This window comes from Pygoscelis adeliae, unplaced genomic scaffold (assembly GCF_000699105.1).
Source record: "Pygoscelis adeliae isolate BGI_AS28 unplaced genomic scaffold, ASM69910v1 Scaffold1, whole genome shotgun sequence".
Classification (NCBI taxonomy): domain Eukaryota; kingdom Metazoa; phylum Chordata; class Aves; order Sphenisciformes; family Spheniscidae; genus Pygoscelis; species Pygoscelis adeliae.
Window position 1 is genome coordinate 4,780,799 of NW_008824051.1, and position 18,132 is coordinate 4,798,930.

The 18,132-nt window shown below is 38.8% G+C and overlaps 2 protein-coding genes across 5 annotated transcripts in view; one reads left to right on the forward strand and one right to left on the reverse strand.

Moving 5' to 3' along the window:
- The window catches only part of WDR26 (WD repeat domain 26), a 30,971-nt gene extending 25,839 nt beyond the window's left edge, over positions 1 to 5,132 (forward strand). For all 4 annotated transcript variants that reach the window (XM_009333657.1, XM_009333658.1, XM_009333659.1 and 1 more), the window contains one exon: positions 95 to 5,132. In XM_009333657.1, coding sequence (XP_009331932.1) covers positions 95 to 120 — 26 coding nt within the window. In that variant the 3' untranslated portion in view covers positions 121 to 5,132. The remainder of the gene's footprint in view (positions 1 to 94) is intronic.
- Positions 5,133 to 9,804: 4,672 nt separating this feature from the next.
- The window catches only part of CNIH4 (cornichon family AMPA receptor auxiliary protein 4), a 10,134-nt gene continuing 1,806 nt past the window's right edge, over positions 9,805 to 18,132 (reverse strand). The window contains exons 3-6 of the mRNA XM_009333699.1: positions 17,270 to 17,374; positions 16,088 to 16,200; positions 10,606 to 10,746; positions 9,805 to 10,010 (exon numbers count right to left, since the gene is read on the reverse strand). Of these exons, the coding sequence (XP_009331974.1) occupies positions 9,983 to 10,010; positions 10,606 to 10,746; positions 16,088 to 16,200; positions 17,270 to 17,374 (387 nt within the window). The 3' untranslated portion in view covers positions 9,805 to 9,982. The remainder of the gene's footprint in view (positions 10,011 to 10,605; positions 10,747 to 16,087; positions 16,201 to 17,269; positions 17,375 to 18,132) is intronic.

An 18,132-nucleotide genomic window follows, 5' to 3' on the forward strand; every position in this document is an offset into this window, starting at 1 on the left:
AAATATACTGTATTAATGACCTTATAGAAATATTAACTACCGATAAGATCTTCAAGGTGTGATTTCTTTCTCTTATGTTTTTGTTTTTGCTCAGAGGAATGCAGTAGCATGGATAGTTGATGGCGAATTTGGAGCAGACGACTTCAGTTTAACTTAATTAGTCGTATTTTAAATGGCTTGGGATTTGGTGCAAACAAACATGATTGATAGCTGGACAGACATGCTCGTCATGAAAAAGAACCATTTCTGAAGCCCGGTTGGGGCCAAACATTTACCACCTTGCTTCATAGTAACCAGTTGAGATGAAGCACGTCGTTAGAGCGTTGTTGGACACCGTGTTGAAATTACCCCCCCCCATCGGTTGTGAAGAACTGTGCTACATTCAGGCTAACCATTGAACTCAGTATATATATTTTTCCCTCCTGCCTTTTTGTCTGGCAGGCTACTGTTCTTGTTGCTCTTCTGTGTAATGAAGTTTAAATGCTTGTTTGGAACACTTTATTTAACAGTTTAGAAGGCTTGATAGAAAGAGTGCTTTAGTCTGAAGAGTATACAGTGGATAGGAAAGTATTTCCTTCTCTTGTTTCTCAAGTCTCTCTCCGCCTTACTTAGCTTGAGATCTTTGCAGCTTGGTTCATGGATTCTAGCCTTGCCCGTTGCGCAGTATATATAAATTGAGATGATAAACCAATGAACTATGTCAAAAGCACTCTCAGTATCACATTTGACAAAAAGTTTTGTACTTTTCACATAGCTCGTTGCCCTGCAAAGGGGTTAACAGCACAATTTTTTAAAAATAAATTATTTATAGGATTAAAATGACTTCATTTGTATACATTTGGAATTAAAACAATGCAAGAAGTGTCATGAAACACGGTATCACTGATGCTTTTTCCGGAGTGTCTTGAGACCCAATCAAAAGCAGTGGCTGGAAGGAGCTTTACGCAGGCAGTGAAGCTTGTTTTAGAAGGAGAAACTCACTGTCCATCTTTACAGATATTTAGAAAAAAAGCGTTCAGAGTGCACCACCAGGCTAAGAGTTTAAACAAGACAAAGTCTTTTTGTTTTTTTAATTACATAAATATATGCAACAGTGCTGGTAAAAGGTAGACTACATCTCGAGGGAAGAATGTGTTGAATCCTTTCTTCACAAAGTCAACATTTTGTAAAAGTAATTAACATACAAATCATAATTAAACGCTTGTATTACAATGGAAATTTTTCTTTGTTTGATAAACAAAGGTGTATAGATTTTTCTTTCTGAGAATATACTTTTAACTTTGCAGATATAAATGCCTCTCCCAGACCTTGTTGCAAGCTGGTGCTGTGAACATCTTGACACGTCTAGGATTAGTTCCAGTAATATCCCGTGTTAAGAAAAGAAAGACATTTATAATGGAAGTATTTATTCTTTCTGACATAAACAGGTGGCCTGGCATCTCTGTGCTTCTGCTCTACACACAAATTCATTATGGGATGGCACTGGATTCCCTTTTGCCACCTAGGATGGAAAGGTAGCGTTGGTACTGCTGTGAAGTCAAGAGGGAGCAGGGAAAGGCATGCCACCGAGAACTGATGTGAACAGAAGTGTGGATTTCATCCTTTAATGAGATAATAATCTAGTGTCCTTATTAGTCACGTGTGGAAGAAGGGTGGGGGAAGGTTTGCCGGAGTTCCTGGGAAGAGAAGTGTAGCCACTTTGATGAATGGGAGTGCGGTGTTTAACATAAACAGTCCCGTTTTTCTCTCCCAGAAAAACAAAGTGAAGCGTAGCAGGTTAGACTCTTTTAGATTCCAGCCATCGAGTGGTGGGGTTTTTTCTTGCCTTGGGTGTAAACTTAAACACGATTTAAGATTCTGATACTTTGGTTGAGACCAGCCCTGAATCTGACATACTCCTCTCTTAGTACCTCCAAAATGAAGTAGGAACTTAACCTTCTTATCTTCGACCTAGTACACTTGTCTCAAAATTAAGGTGCATTTCTTTGATAGCAGTTACTGTTCCACAGTACTGGGAATACATGTGTGAACTTAAAGACTACAAATCAGTTCCTTCTTCCATTCGCTAGTTCTAGAGGAAGCTGTTTGTTTCTCTTCCTATTTCAGACAGTGTAAGATGAGTCAGTCTTGTTCCTGTGGCGTCAGTGTTGCAGGGAAACAGAAAACTTCCTAAGGTCAAATTTGAATAAGCTAAACCTTTGGGTTTTAAATAAAAATTGAATACCTAAACTGTGAACAACTTTTTATACGTTCAAAACATGGTATAATTCATAACCAATGCCAGTGTGTGAGTCTTTGGAAGTTACCCTAGTATTGTCTTATTCTGGAACTTATGTTTTCAAACAAAATGTTATTTAGGGAGAGTAAGGAGAATAATCCTGGTTTTGATGTTTCTTAACAATGTCTCGTACAATGGTCTGGTGCTACTTGCTTACCTCGTACTCGTGGGACTTCAGGGAGGTGGTGAAGGCTGGATCAAATCTCAAGTTTAGATTGAAAGTCTCATATGCAATTCAACAAGCATTTTTAATGTGGTGGCCATACCTAAACAAAGTGAGACTCCTTACCTGGTACAAGCTGCGGGGGGTGTGGGGCTGTGTATGGGCTGATGCCTACTTTCCACTGCAACGCATTGTAATTAAAATTTAAACTTCGTACTTTTGCCAAAATACTGCCCCTCCATTCTGGGGTTTCTCTTCTGGACTTGGTTTGTACCTCTAAAATACACTTCAGGTATTTAGAAGCAGAGTTAGGGAGAAGGATGTGTTCTGCTATCTCCACTAGTTTCGTGGTGCAACTACGCAATGTAAAGGAGAGCTCCGTATAGACGGCACTGTGTCCAGAGCGCCTCAGTCATAGCGTATTGCATAGCTGCCCGCTTCTCACAGGCGATGAGCAGGCACGAGAGAAAGGGGAAAGTAGTCTTCATTTTTGCCATGCTACTTGGTCCTGCAGTAAACCGACATTATAGATCTAGCGGTAATGACTACCATTCCAACCTGTAGATTGAAGAGGAACCTCAGCTATTTCTAACATGTCACGTATTCATAATATGTGAATTGAAAAGTACCAATACTTTTTGTGCACAGACTATAAAAAGAGACTATGGGGGGGGGGGGGGGAAAAAAACAAGTTTGCTCATTTGCAACACGTTGCTTTCCATGTGCTTAAAAATGTTCATAGGCTGGAGTCTAAGGCTGGAACAAGTACACACCCGCAATAAATTACTGTATTTCTAGTCAACAGACGTATGGTTTATAGAGAGGAAAATACTGTAAGCATGTACTCCTTTTGTAACTTTCTCTGGTCAGCTGTTGGCTTAAAATATCCACAGTAGCCCCAGGTTATTGTCAAGGCAGATCTTTAAAAAAAAATACGCTGAAGCATTTTATTATCTGAATGTTCTTTAGCTGTTCAGGTAAGTAATTTTCAAGGCACAATGGAGCACAAAAGGGAAAATGCTAGATCTGTCCTTGTTTTGGAGGGGAGGGTAGTGGGGGGAAATGACACCTTTGTTTTTAAATTCCCTCTGTCTTTTCTAAAGTTCTCCAACTTTAAAGTTAACTTCTCTTTATGATTAGAGCAAAGATGTGCGAGCTAGAAATCTATCCAGATCTTGCCAGTTACTTCTCAGCTTGGCTTCAAACAGGTAATGTTTAATAAAACTCAGTATGTTCTTGGGAGTTTGTGTCTAGTTGTATACTTTTACACTGCTAAGTGATACTCCCACCCAAAATTGGTTTTGAAGGCTTCCTTAGCAGGAAACCAGGACTCGTACAATTAGACGTAGTTTGAGGGGAGATGTTACAACATCTCCCAAACCCAAATGGGGAGGGAAGTAGAGCAAGAAGAATGGACATAAGAAGCGGGATTTACTGACCAACAGACAAACTACTGTAACTCAAGGGGGAGGAGGAAAAATGCACTTTCAATAGTTTGTCCATGTTTTTAGCTACAAAATACACTTGTATCTAACTTTTTTTTGAGACAACTATTAAGAGGAACACCCATCCCAAAAATGGCTAATCCTCCTTTTGACCTCCTCCTGTCTTTTCCACATTGGCTTGAGTCCATACTTAATTTTGAAAACTGCTACTTTTAATGATGTTTAGAAAGAAAAAAAAAAAATCATTAACTCTGACACTTTTTTGAACAGGGTGGACTTAATTGAAGTGTGCAGTGTTGAACTACTGCTGCAGTAGCTGCCTCTTAGTTGTTGAAATAAACTGTAGACAAGTTTTCTGTCTATTAATCCAGATAATCTGGATTCAATAAAACGTCTGTGAGAGTGTTCCTCCCATCTGGTATGAATGTGCGTGTGCATGTGTTCCATAAACAGACAGAGAACCGAATGTTCTAGGTACTTGTCATGTTTTATTGCATACTTTAAGTCGTGTGTATGTGAAGTGTCCTTTGACCAGAAGGTTTTGGTTAATATCAGTATATTTTTATAAATTTGAAATTCATTGTGCCCCATCTTTTTTCTTAAACACTTTTCATTGTTAGGGTATATGTGCTAGATTTGAATCTTAACATTTTTAGGCACAGATGGAAAAAGTTATTGGCTCCTTGAAAACACATGGGACAAAATGGATCCTCAAAGCATGTATGTACTTACAAACCAAGCTGTAGAGATCAAGAAAAGAACTTTATTGTTGATCTCAAGATTTCTAAATTGTCAAGATTTATATGGAGTTGTGGTGGAACTAGTTAACACTTAGAGCTTTTGGTATGTAATGACTATTTGCTATGGACTGATATTAAATGTTTCAAAGGATTGCGTTCTTAAACTTTCTGGATTTTTTGTTACTCTCCTCGGATTATATTAAGTAGTTAAAAATTTCTTTGCTATATTACATTAAAAACATAAGAACTTTTGGGTCTCGTATTTATTTTCACTTGTTTTACTAATTATTTACAGAACACCGTTTTAACTTTTTTATTTTATAAATGTCTAGTATTTTAAACATATCTTTAAAAATTGTTCAATTGGAACTACATTAACTTCTGATTTGTTTTTATTAGGATTTTTAAAAAAAAAAATACACTTTTTCCATGTTGGTGCACAGCACTTAACAGAAATGTTTGTATTCCCTTTCTTTCAATTCAATAAACAGAATAAATAACTGGAATGAATAGTTCTTAGTTTCCCTAACTTCACTTACATGACTATGACTTGGATGTTCATTTCTTGATCATTAATTATAGACTTCTTCCATACTTGTAGTATTTCACTTCCTCGCTAGGAAAATTAATTTGTGGCAGTTTAGCCGAAGATGAATTCACTCAGCGCTGTGTGCAGGCTTTCCAGCTCTTGGTGCTCGGCTCTAACCTACCTCACGCTTGTGTTTTCACTACATTTAGCAGTGGACTTGCCTGTGTCCCGTTCCGTGCTTATCTAACTTGTTGAACATCTGCTCCTTCGAGGCGCAGTGAAAGCCTGGATTCCTTAATGCTGGAGCCTGCTTAAATACCAGACACAGGTTGCCTTAGGTGATCGGTGGGTTTTGTGGGGGTTTTTTGATACTTCATATTAAGAAGGTGCCCCTAAAGTACTTGCATCTCTTGCTTAGGCTTTTCTTAAATGGGAGACCAAGGACCTCCAGACTTCTATCTGAAGTTGACCTAAGCGGCTTCTGTGGCTGAGAGCTCTTGAAGGTACCTCTCAACTGTTGCCTTCGTTCCCTCCAGCCGACCCTGCGTTCTTGTCCCTCTTCCCTGTGCCTTAAAACAGAACCTCATCTTTGTCCTGCATTTTAGGCATTTTTATTCAGCTCTAGCTACTGTTCTGTTAAATAAAAAGCTGTGCCTAAATTTGCCCTCCCATTCCTGTGACTTTTCCAAACTCAAACCTTTTGCTGCAATGCATTCAATTTTTAAATTCTTTTAGCTTCTATATCGATTAGAAAAGGTCTTTACTCCCTCTAGCAGCACCTCTGTATTAACCTTATTATTACTCTTTGAGCAGTGCGTAGCTAATCATGGCTTAAATGCAGGTGTGAACAGAAGGGGCATGCCTTACCCCTTTCCACGTGCTTCCTTGGGTACTAGTATTTGCAGGAGGGTTGTTAGATTGCAGACCTGCTTCAGCCATAAACAATCCACGCAGCAGATGAAGGAGGTTAGTTTTTTGGCTGGGTTTGTTACTGTGTTTCATCTGCTGTCCTATGTCTGCCTTTAACTGGTGGGAAGAAACAGGTATATGATTTCTATAGAACTGTGAAATTTCAGCATATGTGAGACTTAAAATTAATTGGGATTTTTGTTTGGGTTTTTTTTTTTTTAAACCCTCCAGATTATTTAAAAGAAACTACATAAGGAACCTGATAGCAGATGAGCATTTCATCATTAGGTAGGGTACTTCTCCAGAGAGACAGTTTCTGTTTTACTCTGTCGCTTTACACCTTGGCTTATGCTTTCTGTGCTGCCTGATGCATCCCTCTGCTACTTCGCGCGTGTTGCACATGCTTAGGCTATCTACTCATTACAGAAAGGTGGCAGTCCCAGTTGTCTCCTCACTTTAAAAGACCTAGAATGCTCTGAAGAGTAACCACTGAAGTTTGTGTGCCTCTAAGGTTTCTGCCAAAGATAAGGCAGTTAATGTACTGATAACAGCATGGTGGTCAGTATAGCCTAAATCTTTCTATCGCCACCGCCAATCTCATCGTTACCATAATATCCTCAGAGGCAAAAACGGTCTTTTCTTACCACTCGTACAAAATCCTAGAGAGCATCTTGTGAGAAAAAGAATGAGATTAAAGCTATGCCAGTACTGAACAGAAAGATCTGCTTTTATGGGCTTATCAGGGTTTCAGGTTGATTGTTAACCTGCATGTAGAACTGTTCTTAGGACTAGTGGTCATACTATTAATCCCACTGATTTACTAAGTTCCATAATACAGAACTAGTTTAGAAAAAAACAGTAGTTCACTAGAATGAGGAGGTAAGTATATTCTTCAATAAAACAAGATAAATAATGAACAGTCTGTAACTGTAATGATTAATTAGGGGGAAATATGCTATTGTACATATTTTAACTAATCCCCCCCTCCCAAGTGCAGTACTATAACAGCTATCTAATCTCTCTGAAAACTGTGGAACAACTAATATCTTAGCAAGCTGACTAGGCGCTAGACTGTGCGTAAGGAAAAGAGCTTAATAACCTCGGTTAAAAGTTAGAATCCCTGTAGGCCAACTTCAGATTTATTTTCACGGATTAAGAGCTTTCTGTAAATCATAGCTAATCATTTGAAGGCTAAGCTAATGGTCCCCTCATGAAGTTATACTTGGATACCTCAGTTCCACAGGGAAGTACATTCTGGTGAGTGAATAGGAGGGAATCTCTGTTTCGGTCTCTCACTGATTCACAGTGATAAAGCTAGGTGAATTTTTATTTAAAATCAGTCTAAAGTTTGTAATTGTCTTGAATTCTGTATAGTAAGCTTGGATTTAAATTACCCTGTTCTCCCCTGATGGAGACCCAGAAAGCAGGGAGTTTGTTTTCATTTTTACTACTGTAAGACTTCTATGCTCTATGGATGTCCCGGCGAATAGATGACTGTAGGATCCCCATTTCCAGCTAATGAACTACATTTTTAGCAATTACAAATACATTTTTCCTATTGTTGACACTAAGCTCTGTGAAGATCTCTGTAAAGGCAGGAAATGAGCCTGTACAGTAAGGAAAGCTTCAAAATTACCGGTGTAATTACTCAGCAGAATTGTAGTCTCTCGAGCCTGCTACTGAGGTTTTTACAACTATTATAACACGTTGTTAGATATGAATGAACAGAGAATTTATTTATATTAAAAAAGTGGGGTGAGAAGTTTGGATTCATATAAAAGTATAGCTTGTTTGACAACCACCACTTAGAAAAAATATCTGGGTTTTTTTGTTGGTCTATCATGGTTAATAATTCATTCTCGAGGAAGAAAGCGGGGAGGAATCCACAGTAACATCCCTCTAGGTCAGGGATATAAATTGAGACATATGCTACCCCCCCCCCCCTTTTTTTTTTTTTTTTTTTTTTTTTTTTTCATATATTGTTCGTTTCCCTTATCCTTCCTTGTCCTGCTCCCATCTCTGAAGAAACACTTCCCTCGGTAGAGAGGAATAGAAGCTTTTCATAGTGAGTGATAAATTTTACCAATGCCGTTAGGGAATGGGTCTACCCTATCCAATATCATCACTGTAATTCTGAAGTGCTAGTAGTTAGAAATCATTGAAGACAATGTATCTGACAAACATTTTCATTAATAATAAAGCTCTCATCTCAAAATCATGTCTTCAGAATAAGATATAAAACTGCTAGTCTAAGTGGTGGACTTACAGATTAATGATCACATTCCTCAGTGTGAAACATCAGCCATGAAATTTATCTACTGTTAGCACTACAGCAAGGATTTAACTCAAGCAGCTTACTCTGTCATTTATTCTAATAGATAAAACCCATCATAGGTGTAGCATGTTTTTTCATGTACAAATAAGATACATGGTAGGCAATTAAGTTAAGCTGCTACAAAAGTTACTGACTTCCCTCTTTTAATTTGCTCTCTGTTTTCCAGACCTACGTCCTGTCTGGGTTTCAGCTTTATAAGGCAGTACTTTCTGTAGTTTGATTTTTGTGGTGTCAAGCAGTCAGTGGCATGCAGCTGGGGTAGCCATTTCCCTAGTTATTGTCTCATGAGCATAATTTTCAGCAGTTTTTCATCTTCACAACAGCTGAACTTGGACTCCATCCATCATAAATTTAAAGCTAAACTCTTCCTAGAACAAACATTGAACACAAGGTATCGAGAGAAATCAAGCTCCAGTGTTCTTTTTGCTGCTGGCCATGAAAACAATCTGCTCACTGCAGCTATACACCAAAGAACAAGTACTTAAGAAGGAAAAGCTCATAAATTTTAGGACTTAATTACAGAACTGTATTTTAAGTGTTTCACTTGAGGTGTTTGTTTCAAGAAACTGTTTCTATGCGCCTATAAAAAAATGTAAAGACAGTGAGGGTACCAAGTCAGGTTTATATACTTATTACTGATGCAAGAACCGCACAAAAAGATACGCTGGTGTCTTTGAAGCAGAGTCACATCAGAATTGGGATAACTGGGTTATGGTTTACCAGACCACCTCCCCGAGCTAGACCTACTCTTGATTCACCTGACTGGGTATGGAAACAGCAGGTTCATGGAGCAGTGACTGCAGATAGATAGCCTTCTGCTCTGTAACCAACTCCAACCCTGGTGCAATGTGATGTTTACTTTGTATGGAGGTCTATGATGTATTTCAATGACAAAATAGGATTTGAAGGGAAAAAGCAAGTATATTATAATAATGTTTCTTATTTATCTCTTTTTCACTCTTGCACACAAGTTTCACCTTCACCAAAGGGACCTTAATCCATCCAAACACAAGACTTCATATAGGTTGTTGGAGGGGGAAAGGGAGAAAAGCATAACTTTTATTCCATTGCTTTTTAGCTGGAAAAACCACTGACACAAAGACACAAGCTGTGCTACTGTTCCTCTTCGAAATCTATGTTCCAAGCACTGCTTCAAACTAGGCTCCAATAGGGCGGCTTGACAGCCAGAGGCACGTCCTGACACCTTCCAGTAAGAAGCAGACATCAGAGCTGCGCTTAAATTTGTTCTGGAACTACCTCTATTATTAGCCCATGCTGATAAAATGGGTTTCCCTTCTTCTTTTAATTCCTATGAGATCAGTTCTGTAAGCAAGGATTTCACCTTACAGAAGCAGCAGCTCCAGCAGTTTGGGTTGTAAAGGAACAAAAACAACCGCTACACAAATCCAATGTCTTTTGAAAATATTTTATGTTAAAAATACAGAAAAATATTTCTTGTTCAAAGAGGAAAAATATACTGCATGATGACACTGATTAGGTATGTTCGGAAGGTGTCTGTGGCTCCACAACCAGTCACTGGAGTGATGACCCAATTTGGCAGCTAATGGTTCTTTTTCAACTTCTCAATCATTTATCAAAGCCAGAATCATACTGTGACAAAACAGAAAACATGATACCAGTGGATTACTGAAGCACGTGCAAGTAGCAACAGCTATCGCTTTCATGAGAGAACTGCACTTGATTCTGAAATAGAAAGTCAAGGCAACTATGCTATGTGCTTTGCTCATGAAGACAAGGACTGCAGAAGTACTACTGCAGTAGAAGAACAGTACCTCTTCCATCTTGTAGTTAAGTGGCCCCATCACAGAACTCATCCGTTTCTAACTCAGCCAGATCAACCTTATTTTCTAAAACAGAACTTGTAAAATAAACTTGGTCCTCAAGATGATTTCCATTCTAAGTAGGATAATTATTCTAGGTGCAGAAATCCTGTAACTCTTTATATTGTACTTACAGTGGGTTTGAGATTAAGGAGTAGTCTGAGTTTCCAAACAATGTTTGATAAGAAAGAATAAAGGCATATAATGAGCCTGCAGATAGCTGTCAAAATATATTATTGAGGCTTAGCAGGATGCAAAAAGATAAGACACTTACGAATACCAGCAATTACACTAGCAGAATAGAGGAGATAAAAATAGCTGGCAGACAATTCCTTTATTCCTTGGGAGCAATTTTTGAAACTAACCTGTAAAGGTACATGAAGAAACAGAGCAGATGAAAGCCTAGTTTAATCATGGCTTCTTTCATGTGTGACTTCAGTTGTCCTCGGTTATGGATCTCTGTGGGATCGAATACCCCCATGTTTCCACTTGGCACCATAATGTACCTGAAAGTTTAGGAGAAAAAAAAAAACAAACCCAACAGAAGCATTGTCATCAAAACATTAGGGAGTGTCAGGGGAAGGGGAGGGAGAGAGCTGGCACAGAAGGGACTTTCATCTAAAGAGTTGTTTCACAATTCAACATAGGGGAGCTCTTTTTTAATTCTATTTCAGTTTCAGGATATTGCGTGTATCTCTGCCACTACAACCCACAAAGAGTAAGAGAACAAGAAGTACTAAAAGCATCAGCCCAGCTTCCCGTGTATAAACGCGAGAGTTTCCAGGTAATAGCCGATTCCAGTTCATTTTAATTGCTGTTCGTGGTTACTTGGTGTTATGAAGGAAATTTCCAACCACAGCAGAAAGATACATTAGATGAAAGGGACTGGAAAAGAATTAGTTTAGCTCTGAATTAGTGATTTATTTACAAAAAAAACCCCACATAGATAATCACAAACTCCAGTGGTCAAAATGAGATAGCATAAGACAAGACAAAGGATCTGTGTACGATTCCCATCTGTGTCACAACCATCCTGCGTTATCGCAGCAGAGACACTGAGGCTGACGGGATGAGAGACGGGGCAGAACTGAAGGAGTTAAGTACTGCTGTCCAAACCCACATAAGAACAAAAACTGAGTGAAACAAAGTGAAACGTAAGCAAAAGGAAGAATAAAACCAGCAAAACAAATGTTTATGTCCTGTGCAAATTCAACAAGCAGCATGTTCTTTTGTCTTAAGCATTTCTCAAGAGAGCAAATGCAAGCACATGAAGTTCTCACTCCAGCTGAGCTCAGCCTAGAACAGTGTTATTATTTCACTTAAATGTTATACAGGCTCTACCTTCCTGGAATAATACTCTTTCTACACAGGAATTTAACTCCTGGTCTTACACCTGGAGCAAAAGCAAGGTCTCAGAACACTTTTTGATTTTCTTTATGTACTTGAAGAATGGCACCACTTGTACTCCAAAAGGCACTCCCCCACCTCTGGCATTCATTTCAATAATAGGAACAAGAAACAAGTTTTCTAGCAGCAGCAGGAGGCCCCCCCCAAAAAAAAAAGTTAAGGCCACAGTATTTGTCTGTTTTTCACAGAGGCATTAAAAAGCACTGCAGCATATTTGATTAATAACAAAGACAATTATGTCCCATTGAAAATAGTTCATGTGAAATAGTTACAGTTTGAAAGTCTCTTCTAAATTTGAAGTTTTAAGCGATGGTTCTATTTTTAGTATTATAACACAAATTATTGTCCATTTAATGGAATTGTAATGCATTTTATCAGAATAAAAGGAAGAATATAAGTTGCCTGTACCAATTTATCCTAGAAATAGAGTGCATAATTTTCTTACATCTCTAGGATATGATTGCCATAAAGGTAGTATTAATTTTGTTTTTTAAGAATAATAACACTTAAATGATGCAACTTAAAGTTTGTGGAAGTTGGGAGGTAGTTTTTCCAAGAGACCCACAAGCCAGCACAGCTTATATTACACATCTAAGGAACTGCAGTCATGGACACAATGATGCTAGATGCTGACAAACACAGCTCATGCCAGTTGTCGTACTCTAAACAGCCAAAAAATTCTGCAGCAAAACCACAGAGAACAAGAACGCTGTCAGCTTTAATGCAGATACACATTAGTGCCTCCAGTATCTCCATTCAGTGGAAATGGCTGCCACAGCAACAGGACACTTCCCTCTAGATTACACAATTTTGTAAGGGATGTGATAGTCCTGGTCAGAATTTTCACTGTATTTTAAAGATTTTTTAAAATTTTTTACTTCTTTTTTTTTTTTTTTTAACTCCTTCGGCTTTAAGAGTGGTATGATCTACTTAAAGACATGACAAGAATCACATTATTTTGACCTATTATCTCAAGCATGTCTATATAACAAAGAAGAAAAGGGAAGTTCCACTTTTTTTTTTTTTTAAGAGTTGCTTTCTTTTTGTCTAGTCACATTCAACATTTCCTTTGTAATTCTTACTTCTTTTACAAAGTAGCAGGTCTAAGAAATATTTAAGAACTAAAAAAAACCTATTTTGAAATATGATTAGATTTCAAATAAGCTGCTTCAGTATCTAGTTTTAAAACAAGGAGAATGTAAGACAAAGCTATGTCTCACTGGAGATTGTATAAGACACTACAAAATTCAGCAAAAAATAAACCAAATTAAATGAGCGTCTGAGTATGCTGAAAAAGAAGGGCCAGTAGGATGTTACAATAAACATGCTGCAACTTTAAAAGTCTTCCCTGATGCTGTTTTTGACCAATTTATCTTCCCAGGGACTTGTTTCTGTTGCCCCTCTCACAGAAAACCTCTCTACTCTCACTGAAATCACTGAGACAATTAGTAAATTAAGCAAATACTGCCTGTAACTGTACCATTTACTCATCAAGATTAAGCAGGTTTTGAAGGACAGAGAATAAGGGGAAGGGATTACTATGCTACCTTTCTCTCTATTATCACTTAGATATACTACCAAGCAGAGACTTCTTCAATCTCAACACAATTATTTTGATTTCTGTATTCATCTTGGAGTAGAATGATAACCTTAAACCTTTCTGAATTCATATGCAGTAACATTTACTCCAGAAATCGGTTCTTGAAATACTATAAAACACGAAGAAGATTCAAACACCTTCAGCTTGATGCTGGAAGTTTGCAGCTCATGATAATGGGTTCAACACTTCATCTGTTCCCACTTAATCCTAGTTTAGTAATTGACACCTCCTCTCTTCAGTGTATTCAAACTGCTTTACAGTCCACCAGTTTTCTGACTACCATACCTTTTGTCCGTTGAACACTGGGTCAAAGGTATGTTCTATCCCAAATCATCAGATTTCCTTTATAATGCTAAACAACACACTTGCTTTTGCAGACTTTTAACTCCTTCACTATAGATGGGATATTCCAGGCTATTAATGTGGGTGAAACTCCTCCATCCTCAGAAAGAAGGCAGGATTAGCGATACAGGCTTAACATTTTGATTTCTTGTGGCAGGGCAGGCAAAGTATCATATTGTCATATTCATTTATTGCCTACACTGCGCATCTAAAATTGAGGAAACAATCCTGGATTTTAGGATATTGTCTACCCCATGTATGACAAATATAAAGTGAGAGCTGTCAATTCAAAACAGCAGTCAAAGCTTAGTGCCTGAAGTGTGGGAATAGAAATAACTGTATCTGACCAATATTTCTCTGACCAGGTTTAGAAGGGAAAGCAAGTAGCTACTTTAAACATTAACATAAGTAAGCAAAAGGAAGTAAGGGGTAACCAGTACAAGAAATCTTCAAACCTTCAAAGAAAATGCATTCTCTCTCTAGAGTCTCTGTAGAAACAGCCTAGCCTAACTGAAACATCAAAGGCAAACACCATACTTGCCAGCAGATACCAAAGGGAATACTGGTCATTTTGTGCAACAGTGTGTAATACAACTGCACATACAGGCGGCCAAACACAACTATCCCCCTGTCCGTGCCTTTAGTCAACATTTGTTTATTAAGCACACAAGTTATACTGTCTCATGTTACTCCAGCTTAGAAACATTTGAAGGCTTTGCTAGCAGTTTTGTAGAAAACAAGAGTGGTAAATGCATGGTTATTTTGCCCAAGAATCATAGAATCATAGAATCATTAAGGTTGGAAGAGACCTCCAAGATCATCGAGTCCAACCGTCAACCCAACACCACCATGCCCACTAAACCATGTCCCTAAGCGCCTCATCTACACGTTTTTTTAAATACTTCCAGGGATGGTGACTCAACCACTTCCCTGGGCAGCCTGTTCCAATGTTTAACCACTCTTTCAGTAAAGAAATTTTTCCTTACATCCAATCTAAACCTCCCCTGGCACAACTTGAGGCCATTTCCTCTCGTCCTTTCGCCAGTTACTTGGGAGAAGAGACCAACACCCACCTCGCTACAGCCTCCTTTCAGGTAGTTGTAGAGAGAGATGAGGTCTCCCCTCAGCCTCCTTTTCTCCAGGCTAAACACCCCCAGTTCCCTCAGCCGCTCCTCATAAGACTTGTTCTCCAGACCCCTCACCAGCCTCGTTGCCCTTCTCTGGACACGTTCCAACATCTCAACATCCTTCTTGTAGTGAGGGGCCCAAAACTGAACACAGTATTCGAGGTGCGGCCGCACCAGTGCCGAGTACAGGGGCACGATCACTTCCCTGCTCCTGCTGGCCACACTATTTCTGATACAGGCCAGGATGCCGTTGGCCTTCTTGGCCGCCTGGGCACACTGCCGGCTCATGTTCAGCCGGCTGTCGACCAACACCCCCAGGTCCTTTTCCGCCAGGCAGCTTTCCAGCCACTCTTCCCCAAGCCTGTAGCGCTGCATGGGGTTGTTGTGGCTGAAGTGCAGGACCCGGCACTTGGCCTTGTTGAATCTCATACAGTTGGCCTTGGCCCAGTAAAGGGATCCTCAACTTCTTTTTAATGAGAGCTATGAAACATCTTGTTTAATTTTACCAGCAACTCGACCCATCCCTGCAAAGAGTTAGGCCTAGCAGCTTCAGGCAAGTTTTTCATACCTATATCTTAAACATTTGGTCTTTTGGACTTCCGGTAGTACAGTGATTAGAGGCAATTTGCGACAAATCCACACCCAGTTTTCATTAGTATAACACCTATAAAAGCTCAATTCTCTGCACATCAAATGATACAAAATAAAAAGAACATTTTTGAACCGACAGTCCCGAAGTTGCCATGTGGAAACCCCTACTTATAAGTAAACCATTTCAAAGTGGTGGACGGCCCAGTATACAAAGACCGGTAACACTGACAGTTGTCATAAGATGAGAAGTCTGCAAACCTTTCCAAATACAAAGAGGCAAGATGGGGGACCAAAAACAGTGCAAATGAGGGGGAGAGACAAGACAGTAAGTGACGGAGGGTGCGGGGGATAACACCACAGCCCGACGGTTTTACAACCATCAGCCATGCTGACCTAAGTACTTTTATGCTGATATCACTATCAGGCGTGTAGGCACAGCATGAAAAACATTAACAGCTATGTTTGCAGTACTACTTCATAATCCCAATTAACATGCTATTATTTCCTATGAAGTTGGGAATGACACAAATCAAGGTTCCTGGGCACTAGAGAGAATGAAGGAAAGGCCAAAAGCTTCATGCCCTTTACACCGTTGGGTTTCTTGTCATTTTAATTGCAATGAGAGGAGAGTTTTATGTTAGTTAGATCCACGAAGACTGTTAGCAGCTCAAGAACACAACTGAAACATCTCATCGTGACATATTATTTATCTTCACGCTACACTTAAAGCTAAACTAGTAACAGTGGAAAAAAAAAGCACACAAAACCCTTTGCACTTACCTATATATATTCCATGTTGCTACTGGCAAATTAAGGAGAAAGATGAACCAGTGCAATGAAATAAGCATTAATACAGTTACAACAGCATGGCCAATCACCTCAGGGACCACCCACTGTAAAAAGGGAAGAAAAGAAAAAAGTTATATGCACAAATGTAAATTCCTTTCTGAAAAAAGATCTGTATGGAGTTATCATCTGATTCTAATTGTATCAAACGCAGACAGAAAATTCATGGAAGAAGAAAATTTATGTGATTTCATCACAATATGGGGAAATTAATACCTTCAGACAGATTCCACGTGAGTAAGCCAGAAATCAGGCCCTAAGATATTATAACAGAGGTACTTTATCTAAGTGTTACAGAAATTTCTAGACAGAAGCACAGCAGCTGTTTGCACACAACTACATTACACAAGCATTTAAGACAGTGAGTTAAGAAAGTACACATCGCTCATTTGAAATCGCTGCAGAGAACACTGGGTTAGGAATGACAGAGGCAGATAATTAAAATCTGTACAGACACAGCACATACAAACACCCTCAGGCTTGGAACAGATAAGAAAGTTAATCAATATGAAAACTGACATACTTAAATTGGGTCAGCACCTGGCAATAACACATTTTTGGCTTGATTGTATCCTGTAGCATTGTCTCTTACATTAAGAAAGAAAATACCTTCAAATCAAAGTGAACACCCGTGCGGGAAGGCCACATTGATTTAATGAAATCAGTTTTAAGCAGATTGGGTTAAAACGGTACTTTTCCTTATCACAGTAAAACTCTCTGCTGTTCAAGAGAGGTTAGAAGTAAGTTATACAGAAGCATCAGAGAAAGCTGCTATAAAGATCCCAGAGTTCAGTCACGAGTAGACATCCTTGGTGTGGCATACCTACAAGAACGAAAGCACAGAACTCAAGAGCTCTGCAAAAAGTTAAGTCTCAGTCCCATGAATTCAGAGTAGCGGCCCATCTCAGAGCACCAAGGGTCAGAAGAACAGCCTTTCGTGACTGCATTTGCTGAAAGACGGGCATCCGAAAAAGACAAGCAGGCCGAAATAAAGGATACATGCAAAATATGGCCAATCAAGGCTCTTCGGTTATACATCACACCCCTGTTATCTGTGATGCTAAGATAAAGGACTGTTTTCTTAAACCACATCAAATGCAAAGAAGAATAATTTACTTTATTGAGTTTTGAGCAGCATGATCTAGCGTTAATGTAGTCACATTCCAGATCTGATAGTGTAATTATCTGAAGTCCAAGATAAGGAAAAATTGCACGGTAACTCTGAATACACAAAGCTTTATTTTTACCCAATAAGCTGGGGAGAGCACTCTGCTCTCAGCGTAGACTGTCTTGTTCTACAGCTGATCTGCCAAAAGCATATTTCAATTAGTTACAACTTATTCCTACTCTAGGTAGAAAATTAGGCTGCATTTTATCATTAGGCCAAGTGATTTTACGATGTTTTTCCAACGGCAACTGTTGCACAAGTGCTAAAGTTCACTTCAACACTTAAAACAGACCAGGAAGGCAAACGCAATATTTTTAGTTTCAGAATTTGTACTACAACACTTGAAACCAGAACTTAAAAGGAAGAAAAAGTTAATGCGCTTTCTAAACTCTCCTCACAATAAAGCTAAATAGTGCAGTTTTAGGAAGTGGATCTACTTTTTTTACGTTTACAGCAACACTGGATTAATTCATAATTTGCTAGGAAATAAGAGGGTAACACCATTATCAAATGAACTTTCAGCAATTGAAACGTGAAGATTTCAGACAGAAAAGTCCTCTCAGAAAAGGCTTAGCATGCATGTATGTATGCACATCATCACGCTACGTCCCGTAAAGCCTGTGCCCCTTTTCTCCAAGAAAATGAAAAAGCACAAGATTTTTTTTCTATCCCTAAAAAATAGGTAAAGGCTTTTCATTTTTCAACAAATAACCTATTCTTCTAGGATTAATTTCTTCCAAGTGCTTCTGTACTTTTTTTCTGTTAGGAGAACGGGGTAGATTCTGAAATGGCACCAGGATTTGAAAGAGTG